This window comes from Eriocheir sinensis, chromosome 2, assembly GCF_024679095.1.
Source record: "Eriocheir sinensis breed Jianghai 21 chromosome 2, ASM2467909v1, whole genome shotgun sequence".
In the NCBI taxonomy this organism is placed as follows: domain Eukaryota; kingdom Metazoa; phylum Arthropoda; class Malacostraca; order Decapoda; family Varunidae; genus Eriocheir; species Eriocheir sinensis.
Window position 1 is genome coordinate 3,916,361 of NC_066510.1, and position 27,934 is coordinate 3,944,294.

Below are 27,934 nucleotides of genomic sequence, written 5' to 3' on the forward strand. Positions count from 1 at the left end.
TCAGATTCAACAGGGACATTGGCAAAAATTGGTTTACTAACAGAGTGGTGGATGAGTGGAATAGGCTCAGCAGTCACGTGGTGAGTGCCAATACAATTGTCACATTCAAAAATAGATTAGATAAATTCATGGATAGCGATATTAGGTGGGGTTAGATACGCGGGAGCTTAGGTTCAAAGGAGCTGCCTCGTACAGGCCTACTGGCCTCTTGCAGACTCCTACGTTCTTTTTTTTTTTTTTTTTTGTTGTTGCTTGGTAGGCCGCATCTTTCCGGTGGGGGGGCCTGGTCGACCCTTCCAGGTTCAGGTGGGCCTGGTGGTGGGGCCCCCTCTCTGGCGCAGGCGTGTTTATAGTAGTGGCATCTTGCACATTGGCATATTGCGCCCCCCCCCCGTTCTTCGTTTCTGCTTGGCTTGACGCTTCTAGAGGGTTTATTTTTGGGGGGTGGTCTTCAGGACAGCATGTGTTTAAGCCCACTCGGCGGTGACTGAAAAATCCGAGTGGTAGCGTGAGGATTCGAACCCGCGTCGTCCATCACGCGGCGAATGTGGGTCCAGTACGCTATCACTTCGGCCACCGCCTACCCATGTTCTTATGTTCTCATAAACAATTTGGATTTGTCAACCAAACGAGTAAGTAGGTTTCTCTAGGAGTCGACACTCTTCAAGCGAGATAATGTTAATGGTCAGAGCCTTTCATCGTAAGGACTGTTGTACAAGGAAGAAATAATCTTGTTGCCTTACGTTGAACATCTGATTCAGCAATGGACTTTGCATGGCGAGGAGACCTTTGTTGCTCTGATATTCTCAAAAATCCATCCTGCTTGACTAACAGATAATTAAGAACTATTTTGTATATATGTCCGAATTTGCAATTCTTCTAAAATAATTTGGTAACTAGGTCGAAGATGCCTTATTATCCTAAATGAGTTTTCTTTATTTGGACTGTTAATTTAAGATTCAAGTCTAGTTGACAACAAACATTGCTAATCTACAACAATTACAATCAACCTATTACTACATGTAGATTGGAGAGTTAGATTTGATATAAAAAAAATATTATCGGACTCATTCCATTTAAAGTGAAATGGGAATTTCATAATATTGAAATGTTAAAGCTGCAACACTAAGAAGAGAATATGTGAAGTTTTTGTGTTGCAATTCATGCACATATGGATTCATCTTAATTGTGCCACACAAGAGAGAGAGAGAGAGAGAGAGAGAGAGAGAGAGAGAGAGAGAGAGAGAGAGAGAGAGAGAGTCCGGGCTTCTTCACTGACCCTCAAAGTCTTCCTTCAGGGTGTGTGGCCGGTCTTTCTCAAGGACACAAGTCGCATTCCCGCCGTATCCATCGTCACACAAACACACGTCCCCGTTGAGGCAGAGGCCATGGCCGCCGCAGTGGTGCAAACAGGCTGGCCCGACATATACATCATCCACAGCCCAGGGTTCCGAGGCCTCCCTGGGCCCGTACTTCCCTTGCCACCACCGGAATCTCACTCTCCTGCAAACATGTGGAAAATCAGGATGCATCATTATACTTGTCCCACCATATTACATACTTTTTTTCTCCTCTGATAAAATCCCCAATCCGCTACCCATTAAGGATATATAATTGGCCAATCAACAAACAAGTCCAGTGATATGCCACACTCGTCAGCAGACCGGCACCGTATCCCGCTCTAGCAGTCTGTTGTCAACATTCTCTCTGACACACTCTACATGACTGTGTTATGACTCTTTCTTAGCATATCCAGTTAATGTGCTGAAAAATATATAACAACTACAACGACAACAAAGCCACACTCCCTCAACAACTCAGGATGCATGTGATTGATACATACTTGCATGGTCAGTTCTGGATAAGGAGGTTACAAGGCTACAAGGCTCTTCAGTAAAGTTTGGATGCAGCTGAATTTGACGCCACTTAGCTTCTACTCAGACTGAGAAAAAGATGACACTATACGGGTAATTTTTTTTTCCGTAGCTACGCAGCCTTTTCAACCTGTCATATTAAACTTAAATTAGTCAATGGTTTACATATAGGATAATAAATGTACAGGTACCTCTCGATTTACGCGAGTATTGTGTCCTTGAAGAGGTCGCGTAATTCAAAAACAATGTAAATCAAAACAAGAGGTAAGTTTCTATCGAAAAATAAATATTCAGAGAGAGAGAGAGAGAGAGAGAGAGAGAGAGAGAGAGAGAGAGAGAGAGAGAGAGAGAGAGAGAGAGAGAGAAAATCCATATCACCGAGATATCCATTCAGGCACTCAGTCTCAGTCTCACTCGTGTGAGGAAGAAATGAGGGACACCATGAGCGACTGGCTAATATTGGTACCGGTACTGAGCAGTCTGGTACCGTTACCGTACCGTATAGCTGGTACCGTTACTACCGGTACTGGTACCGGTACCTGCCCACCCCTAGTATATAATGTTGAGTAGCGTGGCAGCGTAGGTACTGTATTGTTGTTCAAGTGTAAATTAAACATTTATTTGGATTTTAGACCCCGCGTTATTTTAAAAACGCGTAAACCAAACTCGCGTAAATCGAGAGTTACCGAGGTACCTCTCGATTTACGCGAGTATTGTGTCCTTGAAGAGGTCGCGTAATTCAAAAACAATGTAAATCAAACAAGAGGTAAGTTTCTATCGAAAAAAACAAATATTGAGAGAGAGAGAGAGAGAGAGAGAGAGAGAGAGAGAGAGAGAGAGAGAGAGAGAGAGAGAGAGAGAAAGAAAGAAAGAAAGAAAGAAAGAAAGAGAGAGAGAGAGAGAGAGAGAGAGAGAGAGAGAGAGAGAGAGAGAGAGAGAGAGAGAGAGAGAAAGAAAGAAAGAAAGAAAGAAAGAAAGAAAGAAAGAGAGAGAGAGAGAGAGAGAGAGAGAGAGAGAGAGAGAGAGAGAGAGAGAGAGAGAGAATATCCATATCACCGAGATATCCATTCAGGCACTCAGTCTGTCTCACTCGTGTGAGGAAGAAATGAGGGACACCATGAGCGACTGGCTAATATTGGTACCGGTACTGAGCAGTCTGGTACCGGTACCGTACCGTATAGCTGGTACCGTTAGTACCGGTACTGGTACCGGAACCTGCCCACCCCTATTGTTGAGTAGCGTGGCAGCGTGGGTACTGTATTGTTGTTCAAGTGTAAATTAAACATTTATTTGGATTTTAGACCCCGCGTTATTTTAAAAACGCGTAAACCAAACTCGCGTAAATCGAGAGTTACCTGTAACAGCTCAACCAGGCACTCCCCGCATGCAAAAAGGAATGGAAGAGGGCTTTATGACGTCAAAAGCACAAGGAGAGACAACAGGATGGGTTTAGAGGCCAGGCCAAGGGTCACCGAGTTGATGATGAAAACTTTCTTGATATGTCCCAAGCACCTTGTCTCCTTATTTTTTTTCCCGTAATGTCTTATATTTTTGGTATCCCATAAAAACAGGTCAACCCTGTAGATCTTACCTTCATTTCGCTGCACACTGCAATCAGATCTCTTTCTCTTCTATCGTCCTAGGTAAGAAAACCCAACTCTCCAACTATATACTATCTCTCGAGCTTGGCACTATTTCCCTTCGGCCTTCCTATACTTTCCAGTTTCCATAGTCACTAGTGTGGAACTTTATAGAAGGCTTTTATTTTCAGATCCGGTTACACACAGCCCATTCAGCCCTTTCTTTCCTTTCACAAGTCAATTGCTCTTGCATTTAACCCAATTGGTTTCTGACAGAAAATCTTATTTCCCCGAAGCCAAACTGATGATCCGTGAAGACATTCAACTGTTCTATTTTTTCATCAGCGGTCTTTAATAATATCCTTACACACATTAGCCACAATACTAGTCAGTAACGCTATTCTGTAGTTCATTATTTAGTTATTCTTCATTCCATCTCTTGTATGTCGGCACTGTGTTAGTACATGTCCAATCGTGTGATGCTTCACTTAGTTCCACTGAACTCACAATTACTCTGTATATCTTATCAGCTATGTAAAAGAAAATTGGCTGGGAATCCACTCAAATCGAAGTAGGCCAGTAACCTGCTGAGCTCCCTAGCTCCTACCTCATGGTATAACAAATATAACTGGCCAATACAAATTTAGTACTAAGAGTTCCAGAACGTAGGAAGAAATGTGTGGAGGTATAAGCAGCAGCCGTTCGGGCAAGGTAGTGGACGGGATCCGAGGGCTTTGTTGTGGTTAAAGGGCTGGACCGAGCATTTTCAGTTTGCCGTCGGGTTTCTCTTTAAAATATGTTTCACGGTATGAGACGAACTTAGTTGGAGACGGAGGTCTGAAGGTGTGGTTTCGCTAATGTCTCGTATCAGAAAGCCCTGGCGATTTTAAAGTCGCCAAGTTAAGAGTTAACACGTTGGCAATGATTCATCAGACGATCGAAACCCTTCTCACTGTGCTTCTAGTCCTTCTGTGGTACTGAATAGTTTTGATTGAACATCACCAAATCAATGACAATAATGATATGCAATATATGCAAACTAAAATATTTTCCACAGTTTGGTTAATTCCTGCATTATCAATATCCACTTGAAGGTTACCCGGCCATAGGCTTGTGCTTGCCTAACATTTTATTTTTCTAAGAGATTCTTCATTTTTTGTATTTTCACTTGCGCCCATTAACACCTCTTCCCTTAAAACTCCTTTTTTTTTCCTATCAGGTAACTTTCCACGCTGAAAACCAGTTACAATATTTGTTCATAGTTTTTTGTGATCTAGTCTTCCCAGCGGTCTGCACTCCAGAGGGTGTGGCAGCGCAGGTGGGAGGCTGTGATCGCCACGACAAGGATGGGGGAAGTCACGACCAGCGCTGTGCGTCCCTGGTCGTATTCCCATATAAGGAATCGCAAGAGAGAGACTACTGGCCCGCCTTAGGGTGTGTCACCCTCGGTATACACATGACTTCAAATGTCCCGGGGAGTTCAGCCCTACTGTGATGACTGCTTGGTTCCCCTGACTGTTCGGCACTTGCTGGTCGAGTGCCCCAGTCTGGGGGACCTGCGAGAGCGATACCGGGAGTATGAGAGTTTCTCTCTCTCTCTCTCTCTCTCTCTCTCTCTGGTGCTGGGGGAGAAGGCACTCTCCCCGGGACATGAGGTCATCGACTACCTCGAGGAGGCTGGTATCTTCCATCTACTGTAGGCGTACAGCCTATAGCGGTTGTTTCTATATTGTTTTTAGATTGTATTAAATATAACTTCATAATTTTACGATTATTAACTTTTTTATGATTTTGCGATTTTATACGGTAATTTTATTCGGCGTCACATAACCAGTGCAGTTGCGGCGTCATGAATTTAGTCTAATCAATCAACCAATCAATCAATCTAGTCATCCCAATGAACTTTATTTAGTTGAAGTCCCCCACCAATATTATGTTACCACTTACATGGATGAAGCTCTCTAAACATTAGCAGCATCATTCACCGTGTTTTGGTAGTCCATTTCATTCCATACCCTCGTCTTTTGCGGGACATATCCCACTGCAATCTCTATTTTTCGCGAGCTAATGATGTGTGCTTACTTTATTCTTTTGCCGTGCCTTCACTCATTTCTACTTTATCCACCAGTACGTTATTCTCCTTCAGCATCACTCCTCCTCCCAACTTTCCATTGAACCCTTGGAGGTCAGAGCTAAGACTCCTAAATTCCTTTCACACCTAGCCCTGCTTAGAGGAATGTCATTTAAGAAACTATTATGTGAAGAGTTAATTATGCGTATACCTTGAATAATACACTTCCCTACGTTGGACTCCATCTGCCATTTCCCCACCCCATCATGCAATGCATGCAATATGTCTAGCTTATCCTAGAGAACACAAGTGTCCTGATCTGATTTAAATACTCTACCGATCTTCGTACCATCCGCAAACTTACTGACATCACTGCGAATTACTCTTCCCACGGTATTAATATAAATGATAAAAAACAGTGGACCCAATACTGACCCCTATGGGATCCAACTTGTAACACAGTCCCAGTCAGATTTTTTACCATTCATATCCACTTACTGCTGCCTACCTCTAAGCCATGCCCTGATCGAGTTCAACACTTTTCTATATACACCGTGAGCTTGTAATTATAGCAACAGCCGGTTGTGAGGAACTTTATCGAACGCTTTACTACACAAGATATATAGAGTAGTTTTCATTTCATCTACCCCCTCGATTACATTATTTTAGATGGACAAAAGATTGGTGAGGCATGACAAAAGCTGGCGTCACACTGGACCCAAATCTGGCGAGCACGAGCTCTTGCCGGCAGCTTTTGCTCGCGAGCAAGTCACTGTTGTCGTCACACTGACGAGGGACGAGCGACGAGCAACATTGTAAACAAAGCCTCAACCATGGTGCCTACTACACCTACGCTTCGCATTACGGCTAAGTGTGCAGCTGTGACGGCATTACTTGCTGTTATTCAACGACCTCAGAAGAAGAAAAGACGAGACTGGGTTCGGTCATGGCTGAAGAGAAGGGAGGGAGACCCATGATGTGTACATCATAACATCATGACATTCTTCAACGTAGACTTACAGAAATCTGGATGGCTGTGGTCCCATAACTCGGGATGGTCCCTGACTCTTGCTATCAAAGAGTGTACAATGAAGGAGGACAAGTGAACTTTTGAACGAGGAGAGGTGGCCATGGCGAGTGTTTATATCAGCTGGCCTGGGCAGTCTTGGTCTTGGTCTTGGAAATCAAAATAAAATCCAACACTACTTTTCTCAACATTATAAAATATTACAAACACTGTCAAACATAAAAGGAGTAAATGAATAAGTTTTCTAATATCATGGGTATGCGGATTCAATACACTAGGTAATATATATTATTCACATACCGGTGCACCAAAGAGCTCATTTGACTGCCTGCTTGCGGCTCGCCGAGCTGCTCCCCGTCCAAGCGGCGAGCTAAACGCAGGAGCAAAAGCTCGGGAGCAAGCCATCCCTCCAGCAAAAGCTGCCAGCAAAAGCTCGTGCTCGCCAGATTTGGTCCAGTGTGACGCCACCTTTACCCTCCGTGAACCCAGGCTACGAGTCATGAATTAAGATATGCCTCTCCACATGATCCCAAACGCTGTTAGCTATTATCGACTCCAGCATCTTACTGACATCTTGCTAATGATGTCAGGCTAATAGGCGCACCTAACGATCACCAAATCGGGGGGTACAAACTTGGCGGGGTGACTTTTTGGGCAGCCATAGCCGGTAACGGGCTAAAGAGTTGCCTATCCAGATATTTTGTTTTTATTTATTAATGATCCACGAGACATCCTAGAGTTAAATCAAAGTATGTGCTTATGACGTTTGAAAGGCGTCGAGTAATAATTAGACCTTTCAGGTGCTTACGGTAGTTTCCTGTACTGCTCGTTTCGACTGCATACCTCTTCAAAACTAACAAATATTCATCGTTCAGTTCAGCCATTGTCATGGATACGTTACCAACCAGTGTGTTCTGGACTTTGAGGAGGATTTCTTCATCACAAAGAGAACGGATAACCTTCGTGTCATCGAATTTTATTTGAGAACAGATGCGCTCCGCATAATGGAAGCAATTTCTGTGGGAGTGCTTTTCAAGAGCGGCTGCATCTCTTATTTCCTCCAGATCAGACACGCAGATTCTAACATGATCATCTAGAGTTTCCTGTTTAATCTGAAGAAAATTGTGGTCTATGTTGTCTGAGAAGACACGATGCAAGGGTTCAGCAATAGGCGTACTTAACAATCACCAAATGGGGGGTACAAACTTGGCGGAGGGACTTTTTTGGCAGCCATAGCCGGTAACGGGCTAAAGAGTAGCCTATCCAGATGTTTTGTTTTTATTTACTAATGATCCACGAGACATCCTAGAGTTAAATCAAAGTATGTGCTTATCTTTGTATTCATTCATACACACACTGGTAATATTTCTGTGGTGTCTGATTCACTTGTTTGAGTAAAATTCTATTGTGAAAAACAGTCACATATTCGTGTCACTAGTAAAAATGAAACTAGTAATGAAAGTTTTGCCACCATGAAATATACACAAATAGATAAATATGAAAGCTCACGAAGTCACAATAAGTGACATCACCTGCTTTGCGCAGTAAAAATATGCTATTTATGGTATCCGACACCCGCAAAATGGCGTACAGGCTGGCTCGGACCTGCGGGCTACAACCTTATACGTATTTTCATATTATTGTTCTGCTGTTTATTCAATGTTCTGTTCAAGAAAAAGAATACCCGTAATTTTAGATAGTTTTTGGTTATAAGGATTCTTTACGAAATACAATTATAACATTACCTTCTACTAGTTAGGAAACGTACTGAATCCTGGATCGGCTACAGTGATGTTAGGTGCGCCTATTGGACGACAATTATTAAAAGTGGCTGACTTGTCCCCCTTTTTGAAGATTGGCGTCACATTACTTTCCAGAAACTAGGTACAAAGCCATAATTCACTGACACCTCAAGCATGTTGGCTAGAGGGACACTTATGAACTTGCATTCCCTCAGAACCCGTGAGAATTTTTCATGAAGACATGGAGATTTATTTTTCTTTACCCCAACAGTCTCATCCTGAACGACCTGCCTAGTGATGATCACATCCCTCAACTTGTCGTTATCCTCTCGTTAATATACCTGAACTCTCTCCTTAATGGTCATTAGATTCCACTGTGTGAAGACTGAGAGGATATAGTTCAGCGGTTCTTAACCAGGGGGTCGTTTGGGGTTTCAAGAGCGGTCACGGAGGGTTTGGGAGAAAGTAATTTATTTCATGTATTTGAGTTGGCCAGCTGCTAAAGACATCAACCACGACCAGTCAATCACTCAGATCATTGCTACGAGGGGGGGACTATGTGCTTCGCTCCTGCTCTGTGACTCCCATGGCGCTTTGCGTTCCAGTTTCACACGAGGGAACGAGGTAAGTTGTTTCGAGGAATATTGGATTTTTTTTCGTATGGTGTAAGCTTTTCTGCATGTTATACCGTATCTTCAACTTCTGTAATGAATTGTAAGTGGAAAGATCTTTATAATCTGTATTAACCTGCTAATAAGCCAAAGAAGTAGTCAAGTGAAAGACATTATAATTTTACTTTGTACACTAGCTTATAATTTTGCATTTAGTAAAACCAGGCTATTATTTTGCATTTAGGAATACTATTCTATTATTTTACAATAATGAATACTAGGTTATTATTTTGCAGTTAGGAATGTTATGTTATTATTTTGCATTAATGAATACTTGGCTATTATTTTGAATTTAGGGACATTATGTTAATTTTTTTTACAACAAAAGACAGTTCAAAGGCACAAAAAAATAAAACAATAATGAATAAGAAAACCTGCTACTTTCTGCTCCTAAAGATTACAGAGTGGCCAAAAGAGAGGGCAATTCCGGGAGGAGAGGTGTCTTGATACCCTCCTCCTGAAAGAGTTCAAGTCGTAGGCAGGAGGAAATACAGATGAGGGAAGATTGTTCCACAGTTTACCAGTGTAAGGGATGAAAGATGAAAATGCTGATTAACTCTTACATAAGGGGTTTGGACAGTATAGGGATGAGCATGAGTAGAAAGTCGTGTGCAGCGAGGCCGCGGGAGGAGGGGAGGCATGCAGTTAACAAGTTCAGAAGAGCAGTCAGCATAAAAAATATCGATATAAGATAGAAAGAAAGGCAACATGGCGGCGGAATTTAAGAGACTTTCAGTATGAGGAGGAAACCTGATGAGACGAAGAGCCTTACACTCCACTCTGTCCAGAAGAGCTGTGTGAGTGGAGCCCCCCCACACATATGGATAGGTGGAGAAACTGTTTTTGAGGCGTTAAAGGACACCAGGTTCTTCTTGCCCCAATCAGAAATAATAGTAAGGTCTGAGGCTTAGCGTTCTGCTGCCTCCAGCCTGGAGTCGTTTAGTTCCTGTTGGGTGGGTCTTCTATGAAAAGAAGTTGAGTAATGCAGAGTAGAGTCATCGGCGTCAGAATTGATAGGACAGTGTGTTTTGGAAAGAATATCATTAATGAACAACAGATAGAGAGTGGGAGATAGGACAGAGCCCTGCGGGACACCACTGTTAATAGGTTTAGGGGAAGAACAGTGACCGTCTACCACAGCAGAAATAGAACGGTGAGAAAGGAAACTGGAGATAGAGGTACAGAGAGAAGGATAGAAACCGTAGGAGGGTAGTTTGGAAAGCAAAGATTTGTGCCAGGCCCTATCAAAGGCTTTTGATATGTCCAGCGCAATAGCAAAGGTTTCAACGAAACGGCTAAGAGAGGATGACCAAGAGTCAGTTAGGAAGGCAAGGAGATCACCAGTAGAACGCCCCTTCCGGAACACATACTGGCGATCAGATAGAAGGTCAGTAGTGGAAAGGTGCTTTTGAATCTTCCGGTTAAGGATTGATTCAAAAGCTTGAGATAAACAAGAAAGTAAAGCTATAGGAGGGGTAGTTTGAGGGATTGGAACGGTCACCCTTCTTAGGCACAAGCTGTATGAAGGCATACTTCCAGCAGGAAGAAAAGGTAGATGTTGACAGGCAAAGGCGAAAGAGTTTGACCAGGCAGGGTGTCAGCACGGAGGTACAGTTTTTAAGGACAATAGGAGGCACTCCATCAGGTCCATAAGCCTTCTGAGGACTGAAGCCAGAGAGGGCATAGAAAACATCATTCTTAAGAATCTTAATAACAGGCATAAAGGAGTCAGAGGGGGGATGAGTAAGAGGAATATGCCCAAAATCGTCCAGAGTGGAGTTTTTAGAAAAAGTTTGAGAGAAGAGTTCAGCCATAGAGATAGATGAGACGGCGGTGCTGCCGTCAGGACTAAGGAGAGGAGGGAAAGATGAAGAGGTGAAGTTGGAGGAGATGTTTTTGGCTAGTTGCCAGAAGTCCCGGAAAGAATTAGAAACAGCAAGGTTTTGGCATTTTCTATTAATGAAGGAGTTTTTGTTAAGTCGGAGAATGAGCTATGGTACCTTTTGTGAGCTGCCTCTCTATCTTTGACAGCACGAGAGCAAGCGTGATTAAACCAAGGCTTTTTAGCATGATGAGTAGAGAAAGTACGTGGAATGTATGCCTCCATTCCAGAGACAATCACTTCTGTGATGCGCTGGGCACACACAGAGGGGTCTCGTTCCTGGAAGCAGTAATCATTCCACAGGAAATTTGAAAAGTGCATCCTCAGGTTGTCCCACCGAGCTAAAGCAAAATGCCAGAAGCATCGCCTCTTCAGTGGGTCCAGAGGGTGTACAGGAGCGATAGGACAGGATACAGAAATAAGATTGTGATCGGAGGAGCCCAACGGAGAGAACAGTTTGAGAGTAAGCATTTAGGAATACTATGCTATTATATTGCATTCAGGAATTCTAGGTTATTATTTTGCACTTAGGAATAATAGGTTGATATTTTGTATTTAAGAATACTAGGCTACTATTTTGCATTTAAGAATACCAGGCTATTATTTTGCATTCGTAAATACTAGCTTATTATTTTGAATGTAGGAATACTACGGTATTATTGTGCATTTAGGAATACTAGGCTATTATTTTGCATTTATGAATACTAAGCTATTATTTTGCATTTAGGAATACTAGGCTGTTATTTAGCATTTAAGAATACTAGGCTGTCATTTTGTATTTAGGAATACTAAGCTATTATTTAGCATTTAAGAATACTGAGCTATTATTTTGCACCTAGGAATACTAGGCTGTTATTTTGAATTTAAGAAAACTAAGCTATTATTATGCATTTAGGATTTATTATTTTGCATTTAGGAATACTAAGTTATTATTTTGCATTTAAGAGAACTAGGCTATTTTGTAGTAACTTTTTTTTTTTCTGGAGACAAATTAATATACCTCTCGTGAACAATTTTATCTATCAATGATGCGTTTTTAATGGATACTGTGCTATATTGGCTATCATCTGGCCCATTATATAAATGTTTATAAGTGGAAAAAACTTAATCTGTACTGTTTAAGCACTTGTAGGGGATTTGTGGCATTTTTCAAGGTCTTTCATTTGTAACATTTTCAATTAATCAGGACCTACATATAGTTTTGTTTTACCTTACTTTTACTCAAAGTTCACCATCACAAAATTTAATATAGGGGTCACGGTAATGCCCTGGAGAGTCTCAAGGGTAAGACGATGAAAAAGGTTAAGAACCACTGATGTAGTTGTTCAATAATTTACTCTTGTCCTCACAGGAGGGGGAAATGCCGTCCGGTGATTGTTGTCTGTATTTCCCTAATTTACAATGTCCTCCGAAGCCTCTTGAAGCGGGAAGAACACAGTGTTTGTGAATGAAAAAAAACACCCAGACTTTGCCTTTTCCAATAAACTTTGGTATGACTTTTTAGGTCAGGGAGCAGGGACAGCATTCAAATCTGGGAAAAAAGCAGAGTCGACGATTTTTTTTTCATGTATTCGAATTCAAATAATGACGTTCATTTATTATTTAAACAAAAGTGACCGTTCCACTTCAGGTCTACGTCCTTGATGACCAGTAAATCGTATGTACGAACGCTCAGAAAGTGCTGCGGCGGAAACAGGCAACCTGGTGCCGCTTGGTGAGTTCAGATGGCATTCCTCCTGCCTCAGTGCATGAGAAAAATTGGAGAATGAAAAAGTGGCGCACTCCTCTCACAACTCACGTTCCAAAAATGGATAATATGACAAAAATATCAGCATTTCATTGTTCCCTCCACATTTGTTTTCACCTAGAGAAACAGTAAACAAGAAAAAAAGGTTACTGCGAACCAAGTCATTAAATACATATTATCCGAATCAAAAGGCCACGTTAACGGAAAGACAACTTCAGGTTTCAATCGGAGTTTCGATAGAGATATTGGGGGGAAGGGCAGGCAGTAAATGACCAGTTCTTATTTATCTTTCATGTACAGAGTGCCTGAGCTCCAGTAGAATTATGTATATGTCCATCCTTGTGTAATCAACACATGGCAGCTAATGATGACCAATATACTATTATCACCTGTTGTTCCTCCCCAAGCAGTCTCAACCACACCCATGCAGCCCACTCACCCACACCCATGCAGCCCACTCACCCACACCCATGCAGCCCACTCACTCACACTCATGCAGCCCACTCACCCACACCCATGCTGCACACTCACCTACACCCATGCAGCCCACTCACCCACACCCATGCAGCACACTCACCCACTCAACCACACCCATGCAGCACACTCACCCACACCCATGCAGCACACTCAACCACACCCATGCTGCCCACTCACCCACACCCATGCAGCACACTCACCCACACCCATGCAGCACACTCACCCACACCCATGCAGCCCACTCACTCACACCCATGCAGCCCACTCACCCACACCCATGCAGCACACTCACCCACACCCATGCAGCACACTCACCCACACCCATGCAGCACACTCACCCACACCCATGCAGCACACTCACCCACACCCATGCTGCCCACTCACCCACACCCATACAACATACTCACCCACACCCATTCAGCCCACTCACCCACACCCATTCAACCCACTCACACACCCATGCAGCACACTCACCCACACCCATGCAGCACACTCACCCACACCCATGCAGCACACTCACCCACACCCATGCAGCACACTCACCCACACCCATGCAGCCCACTCACCCACACCCATGCAGCATACTCACCCACACCCATTCAGCCCACTCACCCACACCCATTCAACCCACTCACTCACACCCATGCAGCACACTCACCCACACCCATGCAGCACACTCACCCACACCCATGCAGCACACTCACCCACACCCATGCAGCACACTCACCCACACCCATTCAGCCCACTCACCCACACCCATGCAGCACACTCACCCACACCCATGCAGCACACTCACATACACCCATGCAGCACACTCACCCACACCCATGCAGCACACTCACCCACACCCATGCAGCCCACTCACCCACACCCATGCAGCACACTCAACCACACCCATGCAGCACACTCAACCACACCCATGCAGCACACTCACCCACACCCATGCAGCACACTCACCCACACCCATGCAGCACACTCAACCACACCCATGCTGCACACTCACCCACACTCATGCAGCACACTCACCCACACCCATTCAACCCACTCACCCACACCCATGCAGCACACTCACCCACACCCATGCAGCACACTCACCCACACCCATTCAGCCCACTCAACCACACCCATGCAGCACACTCAACCACACCCATGCAGCCCGCTCAACCACACCCATGCAGCACACTCAACCACACCCATGCAGCACACTCACCCACACCCATTCAGCCCACTCAACCACACCCATTCAACCCACTCACCTACACCCATTCAGCCCACTCAACCACACCCATGCTGTCCACTTAACCATACCCATACAGCACACTCAACCACACCCATGCAGCACACTCACCCACACCCATGCAGCACACTTACCCACACCCATTCAGCCCACTCAACCACACCCATGCAGCACACTCAACCACACCCATGCAGCACACTCACCCACACCCATTCAGCCCACTCAACCACACCCATTCAGCCCACTCAACCACACCCATGCAGCACACTCACCCAAACCCATGCAGCACACTCACCCACACCCATTCAGCCCACTCAACCACACCCATGCAGCACACTCAACCACACCCATGCAGCACACTCACCCACACCCATTCAGCCCACTCAACCACACCCATGCTGCCCACTCAACCATACCCATGCAGCACACTCACCCACACCCATGCAGCCCACTCAACCACACCCATGCAGCACACTCAACTACACTCATGCAGCACACTCATCCACACCCATGTAGCCCACTCACCCACACCCATGCAGCACACTCAACTACACTCATGCAGCACACTCACCCACACCCATGCAGCCCACTCAACCACACCCATGCAGCCCACTCTCCCACACCCATGCAGCCTACTCACCCACACCCATGCAGCCCACTCACCCACACCCATGCAGCACACTCACCCACACCCATGCAACACACTCTCCCACACCCATGCAACCCACTCACCCACACCCATGCAGCCCACTCAACCACACCAATGCAGCCCACTCAACCACACCCATGCAGCACACTCACCCACACCCATGCAGCACACCCACCCACACCCATGCAGCACACTCACCCACACCCATGCAGCACACTCACCCACACCCATGCTGGCCACTCAACCACACCCATGCAGCCCACGCAACCACACCCATGCAGCCCACTCAACCACACCCATGCAGCCCACTCAACCACGCCCATGTAGCCCACTCAACGACACCCATGCAGCCCACTCAACCACACCCATGCAGCACACTCAACCACACCCATTCAGCCCACTCAACCACACCCATGCAGCACACTCAGCCACACCCATGCAGCCCACTCAATCACACCCATGTAGCACACTCACCCACACCCATGCAGCACACTCACCCACACCCATGCAGCCCACTCACCCACACCCATGCAGCACATTCACCCACACCCATGCAGCCCACTCAACGACACCCATGCAGCCCACTCAACGACACCCATGCAGCCTACTCATCGACACCCATGCAGCACACTCACCCACACCCATGCAGCCCACTCACCCACACCCATGCAGCACACTCACCCACATATCTGTAGGTCATCAAGAGGCACAGTGACTCTGGTCCAGTTGAGGGCACTGTTTGGATAGAAAACGGTTGGGGTCCTCAGTTCGTGTAGACAGACGGCAGTGTTGACATCCAGGGCAAGGCTTGGGCGTACTGTGTGCCACGTGATGCCCAGGTCGCGGCTGTACTGTAGCTGCACCGCATGATCTTGTCGCGTCACGTGCCCGCAGCCGACTCGAATCTGTATAGGAAGCGAGCACTGTATAAAGAAATGAATACAAAAATAGCACAGTTTGCACGAAACATTATGGCACCTCGGCAAGAAACAGTTGATATGGCTGTTGTATACTTAAAAGTTTACATTGGCCATCTCCTCAGTGTCTATGCACGTAAGATTTTTATTCTACACCTGTCCATATGGGGCACTAACAAAAATAACAATAATTTCGGTATATTACTCAGCGATGAATGAACTGTAGGAATTATGAACACGAAAAAACTCGTAAACCCTGGCTATCAATCTAACACTCATCCTGTCTGTTACAGCAGCACCTCAGATATGGCTGTAAACAGTGCCGGTTCACCATTTTGTCAGCAACATTCAAATGCGCCAAAATTTCATTATTGGTAATTTCTGATAAACCTTAGCAAACTCTCCCGGCCCGAATTTCATTTAATGGTAGATATTGTTTAAACAGTGTATACATATTTTAACTTACAAAAACAGGAACATTGCAATAATTCCATTGTATTGCATTTTTTTCATCGGACCTTTTGTTCTAGGTTAACTGGTCGGAATTTCATTTGATTGAATATGTTAACTCACACAATGAAAAGAGAGAGAGAGAGAGAGAGAGAGAGAGAGAGAGAGAGAGAGAGAGAGAGAGAGAGAGAGAGAGTTTACATTGATTTACACAGATGTTCGGCCCATTCTGACCCTATGGTCTAGAATAGGTAGACTGTCCTCAACTCGAAAGAAAACTTCAATAAATTGCTATCATGACTTTCCACTTCTACTTTAACGAACATGAATTAAGATGGAGAAAGAAGCGGTCTACTTTTTTTTTAACTAATTAATTTTGCACAAAACCGCTTAAGGCGGGAGTGTATTCCATGGAAGCGACTGGGTGCAGCGCCTCTTCCTCAACACACTTTGTCTCCAGTCAGATGATTCGCTTACGCCCAGCCAACACTCGCCTCGGACCTCAACTCTTTCAAATCTCTCTCCACTAACTTGCCAACGAATGTAGAGTATAGGGAGTGCCTTTTAGTCTCCAAACTAACCTCGGTAGGGTGTATCTTTACTAATCCTTCTACGACTCAATGACGGGACCAGAATGCCCTTACAGAACCCTGAGACAATGGAATTATTTTATTCGTAATATCTTAGAATCTTCTTTGAGAAGTAAATTTATGTTGCTGTCTACCGCTCAAATACGTATTAGCTATTTTTTTTTCAAGAGGAGGCTGCCAATAGTTGGCATATATAGTGATAAAAGAACAACAATCAATAACAGTAGTCTCTCTCTCTCTCAAGACCTCTTTCAAAACATGCCCGACACTTTCACATCAACACCCAAGACCTCGTGTACCCTAGAGTCGTGGGTAGTCGTGGCCCAGAGTCGGCACAGTGTGAACGAGGCTTTAGTGTCCTTACGTTGAACTGAAGCACAGAATCGGTGTCGATCTGCAGGTCCCTGGAGTAGAGTGCGTGGTGGCCCTCGCCCGCCCCGAAAACCAGACCTGTGCTGGAGTCTGACCTGTGGTGCATGACCGCACACACACACACACACACACACACACAATTAATTAGATGGCTTAATGACAAGAAAAATCACATTACTATAGTTATTCATTCAAATGTTCACATAATGAAGTTAAACAACTTAAGTAGCCTATTCATTTATAGTGTGACAGTCATATCAATAATAATAAAACGATCTTCCACAACTAAACGGCCAACTTTTATTTACACTGATATCTAAAATCCCTGACTCCCACCCTTCTATTTCAATACTCTTATAATTTTTTTTAGAAGAGCAATATTTAGTGTTTCATAAGTTGAGTTAGCTCAACATGTAAAATTTATGACATATAGGCTATAATAACGTATATTGAGACATTTGAAATATATGTAGTATATTAATTACTATTTGACTTTTGTGATTTTTTACAGCCAAAGAAACAGCTCAAGGGGATAAAAAAAAAAAAAAAGCCCGCTACTCACTTATGGAAGAGCATTCAGAGGAGTGGCCGAAAGAGAGGTCAAATTTCAGGAGGAGAGGTGTCCTGATACTCTCCTCTTAAAAGAGTTCAATTCGTAGGCAGGAGGAAATACAGATGAAAGAAGATTGTTCCAGAGTTTTCCAGCGTGAGGGATGAAAGAGTGAAGATGCTGGTAAACTCGTGGGTAAGGGATTTGGACACTAAAGGGATGAGCTTGAGTAGAAACTCGTGTGCAGCGGGGCCGCACGAGGGGGGGAGGCATGCGGTTAGCAGCAAAGACTTGGTTAGCAGGTTCAGCAGAGAAGTCAGCGTGAAAATATCGACAGAATATAGAGAGGCAACATGGCGGCGGAATTTAAGAGGTAGAAGACTATCAGTGAGAGGATTGGAGTTGATGAGACGAAGAGCCTAATTAGGGTGGTATTGCTAGACGAAAGGTCGAGGACAAGTTCCCTTTCATGAAGGCACGGCGGTATTGAGAACATCTGAGATGCCCGCCAAAATGCTGGAACATGGCCGAGCGACAGGAAAGGATGCTAGCCTTTGCGTCTAGCAATACCACCCTTAGACTCTACTCTGTCCAAGAGAGCTGTGTGAGTGGACCCCCCACACACACACGTGAGATGCATACTCCATACAAGGGCGGGCAAGGCCCCTGTATATAGATAGCAACTGTGCGGGGGAGAAGAACTGATGGAGACGATACAGAACGCCCAACCTCGAGGAAGCTGATTTAGTGAGAGAGGTAGACCAAACACTTTGGAAGACAGCATCCAATTTCGTACAACATGGCAAACATTGAGTTCCTGACATTGGCTTCAATGCTGACACGCCCCAAATGATGATATGCTGGGTAGTTGATCTGTATATACACAAGCCTTCTGATTCCATTGACACATATTTGCAGTTATTACAGAGCTTGGACCCATAATGTATATGGGAGGAAAAAGGATCCTCACGCTTAAGTACCTCGTTAGTCAAAGGGAGAGACTAATACCTATGGAGAGGCTAATGATGCAAGACTCGATGCTGGCAACTGGAAACAAAAAGATGGTGTAACTATTCCCTCACTAATTATTGTGGAGATGCAAAGAAATCGTGTGATAGGCAAATGTTATAACATTTTTATAATCAAACTCATTAAATAGTTGCTTCTAGAAGAGAGAGGAAAGCGGGTGAAAAGGAGTAAGAAGACAAGGAAGATTGATGCAGCAGCACAATCAAGAGGAGCACTCACTCGCCGCACATGCGATTCACCTCCCCTGTGGGCCAGTCGATCCAGGTATCAGGAGCTGGTGAGGTCCCATTAAAGTCATCATAGAGGACGTTGGGAGCTATAGGCTGTCCCCCAATGAACAGGTTGTCAAGGGCCCACGTGTGATGAGAGACACCACCGTGGCGCGGCTGCCACAGGCGGAATCGAGTGGCATTGGTCAGAGCAAGAGGGAAGTCTGGCAAGCTGATGGAGACAAAGACAGGCTGTGGATGTGGCTTGAAGTGGATCTCCTGAAAGAGGGAGAAAATAATGGCGATGGGTAAGACGGGAGATATTTGTGGTAATATATTGTTCCAGTCTAGCTAGGGAGAGCACCTGACTGACTCATCAAGCTCAAAACTGGTCACTCCCTCATACCAACACCTGGGGCACCACCCGGCTATTTGCTTGTTCCTGTTGTTGCTGCGGTTCTTGTGATGTGGACAAACCGTGTCGTGCATGCAACCCACACGACTCACTGTGGTTCTAGAAGGCAAATCAAAAGGGTCACAGGAAAACGAACAACTTAACCACCATCGTCTCGTGTGGCCGTTTTATGTCTTGGGTCTCTTGTGTTAAGAGAAAGCTTCGAGAAGGGAGGGTGATGCGTCACCGATTTCCTGACCGGCCTGAGGCTTCCCCAGGGCTGCACAAACGAGTCGTACAGCTCTTCAGGGAGCCGTTTTCTTAACACACACACACACATACACACACACACGTCTTTATTTTTTTAATAAAATGATGCTGTTAATGAAAACCAGCATTCTGTTCGCTTTATTTGCTGCCTCGATGCATTGCTGTGAGAATTTGAGGTTTGAGGCGCTTTTGACACCCAAGTCCGTGACGCATTTGAACGCTTTTTGAGTTTAACGTCATGTATTTCATAACGGATCTTTTATTTCATGCTCCAACTTGAAAAACTTGGCACTTATCTATATCGAAGGGCATCTCCCATGTATCACACCCAGCTGAAAGTTTATGCAAATCTCATTGAAGGCTTTGTCCGTCTTCGTCAGTGAGAACCGAGTTACCAATCTTTGTGTCGGCAAATTTACTAATGATATTATTGAGTCCAACGTTCACATCGTTGATGTAAATAATGAACAGCACTGGGCCAAGAACCGAGCTCTGAGGGGCACCACTGGTGACAGGCGCCCACTCTGTCAATTCCGTCGATCATTACCCTTTGCTGTCTATTGCTCAACCAGTTTGCGATTCATTGGTGTACTTGACCGTCAATGCCTAGTTGCTTTAATTTATAAAGTAATTTATAGTGTGGAACTTTATCAAACGCTTTCTGGAAATAGAGATATACTACGTCCAATGGTTTTGTTACGCCATAAACTGAGAAGTCGTTATAAAAAGTCATTAAATTTGATAGAAAGGATCTCTTTTAACGGAAGCCATGTTTTTTTACATCTGGCCTATAGCGCCGGTAGGCTATTACATTGGGGCCTGATGGTCGGCTCGAGCCCATCATGGTGCAGGCAATTGTTTATAGTGGCGCCCTTATTATTGGCTCATGCTGCCCCCCGGAGCTCATTCTTGATTTCACTTGCGTTGCACAGGGTTGATGGGTGGTTTTCAGGACAGCATGTGGGTAGTCTTAGGCCACCCGGCGGTGACTGAAAAATCCCAGGTGGTTAGCTCCGGATTCGAACCCGCATCATCGACAGCGCGGCGGAACACGGGGCCGGCACGCTAACCACTCAGCCACCGCCTCCCCTATATGCATGAACGAGATTTACGTTAGTGCAATTGTCGTCGCTGATGTTGGTGGTAGTGTTGGTGAGACTTCTAGTATTAAATACCGAGGAAATATAAGTATTCAACAAGTTTGCAACGCGTGGCTTTCAGTCACTAATTCGCCGGCACTGTCAGTTAAAGGTCTAATTCCAGTTCTGATCGCCTTTCTGATATTTATATAACTGAAGAAAGATTTCAGATTATTATTACAGTTGGCTGCAATGTTTTCTTCATATCTACGCTTTGCCTGGCACACTAATGTTTTGACGCGTCGCCTGGCTTCATGATAAGTCCAATATTTTCAGGTGTGCTTTGCTTTTTCTTTAGCCAGTAAGACAAATTTCTCTCCTCAACAGAAAGTTTGATTTCGTTATTAAACCAAGGTGACTATTATTAGTCTTACGTCGCGTCTCGCAAAACGGAACAAATGTGTTCTGCTGAGTAAATACGTGATTTTTAAAGTTTAGTCAGGCTTCCTGTACGACAACGACTGATAAATCAAAAACAGACTGACTGCCACGTCGTCAATCTTAATCTTTAAACATAAAAGATAGCATGTCTTGGCGACTATCTGATGTTTCGTTTTGGCTTAAGGCCATAGGATATGTGTGCTCAGAACATCTTTGTGAACCTATGTAAATCTCTCTCTCTCTCTCTCTCTCTCTCTCTCTCTCTCTCTCTCTCTCTCTCTCTCTCTCTCTCTCTCTCTCACCTTCAGAAGTCCCCAGGTCAAGCCACCGTTCGTCGAGTACTGCACCAGCACGCCATGGGCCCTTGGATGTTCTTTCTTTTCTGAATTGGTCTTTCCTTCCAAGTAAATGGTGCTGTGCTTGCTGCGGCCACCAGGTTTTTTCTCACATCCCATCAGAAGTGTAAACTGTATGAACTGACCTGCTGTCATGTCCAGGTCTACAGTAGACACTTGCCGTAAGCCGTCCTGGAAGGCAGATGTGGACAGTTAAAGAGCATTACTGCATTTTAAAGGAAAAGTACGCTTCCCGAAGTTTACAGTTTCGAACAAATTTTCGTAACAGGGATTACTATGGCAAATATGGAGAGTATGACATAATCATGTATTATATATCAAAATATGAGGAATAAAGAGGTGCTCAAAGAGAAAAATATATTCATTGCTTATTTTGAGAAGGAGATAAAGATTCAAGTAAACTAGCGGTACCGTGTAGATGGTATGCATTCGCTTAGTTCTATTTTCTTATATTAATACTGATAGGTAGATGGGCGGCTTGTGAAGAAAATACCTTACCTCTTCACACAAGCATGTTCATGACCGAGATGTGGGTTGGGGGAGGGCAGGACCTGTTATGGGGTTGGGGTGTATTATCTCCTCTCATTGGGTGGAATGGGGGACTTGGTTGACAAAGAGAGTATTGGTAATAGCAGAGCGTGCGGGATCACCAAACAAACAACAGGCAATACAAACGCCCAGAGAAGGGAGAAGTAGGTCGGGAATGGTTGTTTGGTGACTGGATAATGAGGAAGAAGTCCATCCTCGGAAAAATAAAAGCCGATAAGCATAACTCCTTGGGGTAATGAATCTATGTGTGTGTGTGTGTGTGTGTGTGTGTGTTAGACCAATACAATTCAACCAAAGACACAATTAACCATAATTTCCCCCCTATGAAATAAAGACAGTGAGAGGTGGGCAGGAGGAGGAGGTGGGAGGGAAAGAGGAAGGTGGTGGGAAAGGAGGGAGATGGAAGGGATGGCGGGGGTAGAAGAGGTGGGGAGAGGAAATAAGGGTGGGGGGGGGGAGATTGCTCCCTCTTGCACGAGGGAGCACGGGCCTTTGCCAAAGGCGGCAGGGAACCGACAGACCGACTCTATCGGCGATCGAAATCTAGCCGACCAAGTCGGTCCGTCGACGAGGACTGGCGTGTCTCTGAAGGAGGTGGGAGGGAAAGAGTAAGGAGTAGGAGCAATGGGAAGGAGACAGGAGTGACAGCGTGTCTATATGGTTGTGAGGGGAGAGGCTAGATGACATAATTATAGGGAGTAGACAAATGGATTAAAAAAAATATTTTTCACACCAATTTTCTATTGATCTCTCTTTTTCTTAGTCCTAGTACAAATTGTCTGCGAATGCATGCCACTAATAAACGCCGGGCATATACCAGAAGGCGCGTCGCTTCACTCATTCAGCGCCTCCATCCCCGACGGTCCCCTTGACCCGGTAGCAGCGACGGTCCAAATTTGTGGCTTTACCGTGTACTAGCGACAGGCCAAATTTTTGCCATGATATAAACCCCCCAAAATAGATGATGCATAAACTGATCACGAATGCGTTGATATATATTATGAAATGGTTTGTGTGCGAGATGATTTTTTCTCATTTTTCTCGCTTAGAGGGGCCTTCAAGAAACATGAGCCCCACAGCTACCTGGTTAATCAACACCCCACTGATCAACCCTTTCCATTCCAAGCCCCTCCATCAGGATTGATCAAATTGTCCCAGCCATGAGTTGCACGGACGTCCCTTTGGTTTCCTCCACTCAAAGCTGTCTCCCACAGAAATAACCCCATGAGCAGGATCAACGTCCTGGAGGCGCGCTACGTGCCAATATAGCCGGAACAGGCGCACCCTAACATTACCAAATGTGTGGTACAAACTTGGCGGAGGGACTGTTTTTTGGGGGGCCGTTGGAGGTAATGGGCTAAAGAGTAGCCTATCCGGATATTTTGTTTTTATTTATCAATGATCCACGAGACATCCTAGAGTTAAATCAAAGTATGTGCTTATCTTTCTATTCATTCATACACACACTGGTAATATTTCTGTGGTGTCTGATTCTCTTATTAGAGTGAAATTTTATTGGGATAAAGTCACAAATTCGTGTCACTAGTAAAAATGAAACTAGTAATGTAAGTTTTGCCACCATGAAATATACACAAATAGATAAATATGAAAGCTCACGAAGTCACAATAAGTGACATCACCTGCTTTGAGCAGTAAAAATATGCTATTTAAAGCATCTGATACCCGCAAAATGGCGTGCGCGCTGCCTCAGGGCTACAGACTCAACTTGCCAGATTGTCGTACTCAGCCGCTATATTTCCCGACTTCCTACCACTAAAATGTCTTCTGGGCTCCAATAACGAAACTAATTTAGAGTTATCGTTAAAAGATTATATCCTGATGTTTCTTGGCAATAGTTAGGCGTCAGAAACTTATAAATACTATGCTCTGAGTACGATAATCTGGCAACGGTGGCTGTACGTATTTTCACATTATTGTTCTGTTGTTTATTCAATGCTCTGTTTAAGAAAAAGGATACTCATAATTTTAGTTAGTTTTTGGTTATAAGGATTCTTTACGAAATACAATTATAACATTACCGCCTTTAACTTAGGAAACGTCCTGAATCCTGGATCGGCTATGATGTTAGGTGCGCCTATTGGCGTTCACAGAATAAGCTGGTAAGAAGCCTCGATTCAGTTTCATCAAATAGTCGTTGGTTCGGCACGAAACCATTCCAGCAATACCCCATGATCCTGTGTGGGCACTTGGTGCCAAGGGCATCGAAATGCTTCTCTAAGCCACTATTCAGTGTTCATGTCTTCCGTGTCATCCATAGAGTGAGACAGGCAGCACAAGTGATTTAAAGATTGAAATCTTTGTCCGCCTGCATAGAGAGAGAGAGAGAGAGAGAAGAGAGAGAGAAACGTCATATACTCGTGTTGTGAGAGTAAATAACACCGTAGGCCAGGCCAGTCCGTCGAGTGACTTCCTTGCAAGACCCACCATTGTTATGCACTAAGCTGCCATGCTATGTGAATCTCTTTTGGTGACCTCGATTTCCTCCTCACATGCATGAACAGACTGAACTGTGTCATCCAGTCAGCCACCAACGACTTGACATTCGTTATGGCCCATGAGACCTTTAGTCCTAGTGTTTTCGCCTTCTCATGGAGTGTATCGAGAGGATACACCAGGACCTCTAGCGATTACATGAGAAGTACAACATCACCAGCAAAAACAAATTTTGAGACCTTGATGTCGGCAACAGAAGCTTCGAAACGACTTTGCCTAATACTCAGTACATGCAGGTGTTTAAAAATTGGGGGAACAAAGATACATCCCTGCCTCACTCCTGAATTAACAGGTAAGAAGTCAGAAACGCCTCCTCCACACATCACAGCACTCAGGATCCAGTCATCAGGCAATAATCACGCTGAAATCCCACTTACTCGCATTATGATATATAGTGCTTCAAGATGCACTAAGTCTTGAGATCGGCATAGGGTGTGAGTAGCCCCTGTCTAAACTCAAGTCGGCGTTCCACAAGGACGGTCTGCTGACTTGCCGAGCGTGAACTCAGATTGCTCAGGTCTCTGAAACTTAAGCAGATGAGATCGAATTCGCATCAGCAGCAAATGATCAAGCACTTTGCGCGGCACACTGACCAGTGTATTACCATGGTAATTTAGCAGTCCTGTCGTTTCCCTTTTCCCTTACAGATCGTGTCAACCAAACCCCTTTTGCAGTCATGAGGAATGGCACCGGACTGCCAAACAACAGACAGCACTGCATGCAACCCATGGATTATAATATCACCCCCACCTTACGGCATCTCCGAATTCTTATTGCAAATCCCACCTGCTTTTCCACCTCTTGAACTTCCTTACAGACTCTCACCGCCAGAAAGGTTGAAGTTTCGTCTACCATCTTTAAATCAGCCAGGAGGTATCCGCTTGGGGGTTCTGCCATGTATAGCTACCCAAACTATTCGGCCCAAAGAGTCCTGTACTCGCCTGAGGTGTGGATTTGAAGCGTAGGTTCTTCAGAACTCGGAGGGCAACATTAAGGTAACTTTGATTTAAAGAAACCTCGACATCCTCAGTGAGATCTCTGACATACCTCTCCTTATCCCTCTTCAGAGGGGTTATAATTCTTCGTAAGAATTTTGTATTGCTCAACATCCCCAGCAAACTTGCAAGCACACATACCTACATAATAATAAAGCAAGTCAGGTAAGACATCATATCATATACGACCTATATTTTCAAAGATGTCGTACAATATCGGGGAATAAATGTATATAAATTTAAAAGAACTGAGCGAGGACACAAAATGCACTTTTTTTTCTTTTTACATAAAAGGAGACAGTTCAAGGCCGTGAAAAAAAAAATAATGAAAAAAAAAGCCCGCTACTTACTGCTCCTGAATAGAGTACAGAGGCGTGGCCAAAAAGAGAGGTCAATTTCGGGAGGAGAGGTGTCCTGATACCCTCCTCTTGAAAGAGTTCAAGTCGTAGGCAGGAGGAAATACAGATGAAGGAAGATTGTTCCAGAGTTTACCAGCGTGAGGGATGAAAGAGTGAAAATGCTGGTTGACTCTTGCATAAGGGTTTTGGACAGTATAGGATAAATCATACATTTCACGGGCTGCTTGAAAGGTTTCAACCACACCACATACTTTTTAAACATACCTTAAAGAACACTAATGCAGATTTGGAAACAAGGACACCACATCGCTGGGACACTTCCACGCCGTAAGCCTCTTGCCAGCGCTCAGGATGAAGCTCCGGTGTGTTGAATGTGTCCAGTAGCTCGCATGGCAGTGTCTTCGCCGGAACACAGAAAGGCCCAAAGAAGCCCTCGTCACACCTGTCGTTACAGAATATATATATATATATATATATATATATATATATATATATATATATATATATATATATATATATATATATATATATATATTTATTATAAGGAGTCTGCAAGAGGCCGGTTGGCCTATACAAGGCAGCTCCAGTAAACCTAACCCCACCTCACTTCACTATCCATGAATCTATCCAGCCTCTTCTTGAATGCGTCTATGGTATTGGCACCCACATCATGACTGCCAAGTCTGTTCCACTCATCCACCACTTTATTTGTAAACCAATTCTTGCCAATGTCTTTGTTGAATCTGAATTTATCTAACTTGAAACCGTTGCTACGTGTTATATCTGGCTCTTTTACAACCAAAACCTCATTAACATCCCCCCTTCATCCATTTATAAACCTCGATCAGGTCTACTCGCAACCTTCGCCTTTCTAGAGAGTGTAGATTTAAATGCTTCAGTCTGTGCTCATACGGCAAGTTTCTCACCTCCTAAATCATCTTTGTCATTCTCTGTACATATTCAAACATCTTGATATCCATTCTAACGTAGGGTGACCAGAAGTGAGCCGCAAAATGAAGATGAGATCTAACTAGTGGTACAGTTTGAGGATGACTTCAGCGCTACTATTGCTTACGCTCCTCGAGATGAAACCCAGTACCAAGATCAAGAGAATAGACCAGGTCTTCCCACGCGCAGGATTTGACGTCATCAGCAGTATGATTGAGAGAAGGCAGAGAATAATAAGGAAAACGAAAGATATTTCATGGGTTACTGAAACCTTTTCAGTTTTCGTGTGTGTGTGTGTGTGTGTGTGTGTGTCACTCTCACTCACTCACTCTCTCACACTCACACGCACACACTCACTCACACTCACTAACTCACACTCACTCACACTCTCACACACACTCACACTATCACACTCACTCACAGTCACTCTCTCTCTCTCTCTCTCTCTCTCTCTCTCTCTCTCTCTCTCTCTCTCTCTCTCTCTCTCTCACTATACACCCAGAGATATATATATATATATATATATATATATATATATATATATATATATATATATATATATATATATATATATATATATATATATATATATATTTATATATATATATATATATATATATATATATATATATATATATATATATATATATATATATGTGTGTGTGTGTGTGTGTGTGTGTGTGTGTAATGAACCTTCTTATCCAAGTATTTCTGGACATATTCTTACTCGCCGCAATCATCCTCTATTGAACAGTTCTCCTGTCCACCCTGATTCCCTCTGTAACACCTTAACCTCTTTTACCCAGTCTTTTCTTACCCCAAGCTGCCCATTAATTGTGTGATTGCTTCAGTTATTAATCCTAAATACTAAAGTCACTCATTGAAATCAAAGAAAATGGAGCACACGGGATGCGTCTACACCTGTGGTCAGGTGAAGACTGATGGGTAGGTTTTA

At 44.2% G+C, this 27,934-nt stretch overlaps 1 protein-coding gene across 2 annotated transcripts in view; it reads right to left on the reverse strand.

The window, feature by feature from the left end:
• Positions 1-27,934, reverse strand: part of LOC126998692 (reelin-like) — a 438,128-nt gene that overhangs the window by 202,373 nt on the left and 207,821 nt on the right. For both annotated transcript variants that reach the window (XM_050860695.1, XM_050860691.1), the window contains exons 36-41: positions 26,296-26,473; positions 21,561-21,785; positions 19,085-19,353; positions 17,279-17,381; positions 15,639-15,862; positions 1,280-1,503 (exon numbers count right to left, since the gene is read on the reverse strand). In XM_050860695.1, coding sequence (XP_050716652.1) covers positions 1,280-1,503; positions 15,639-15,862; positions 17,279-17,381; positions 19,085-19,353; positions 21,561-21,785; positions 26,296-26,473 — 1,223 coding nt within the window. The remainder of the gene's footprint in view (positions 1-1,279; positions 1,504-15,638; positions 15,863-17,278; positions 17,382-19,084; positions 19,354-21,560; positions 21,786-26,295; positions 26,474-27,934) is intronic.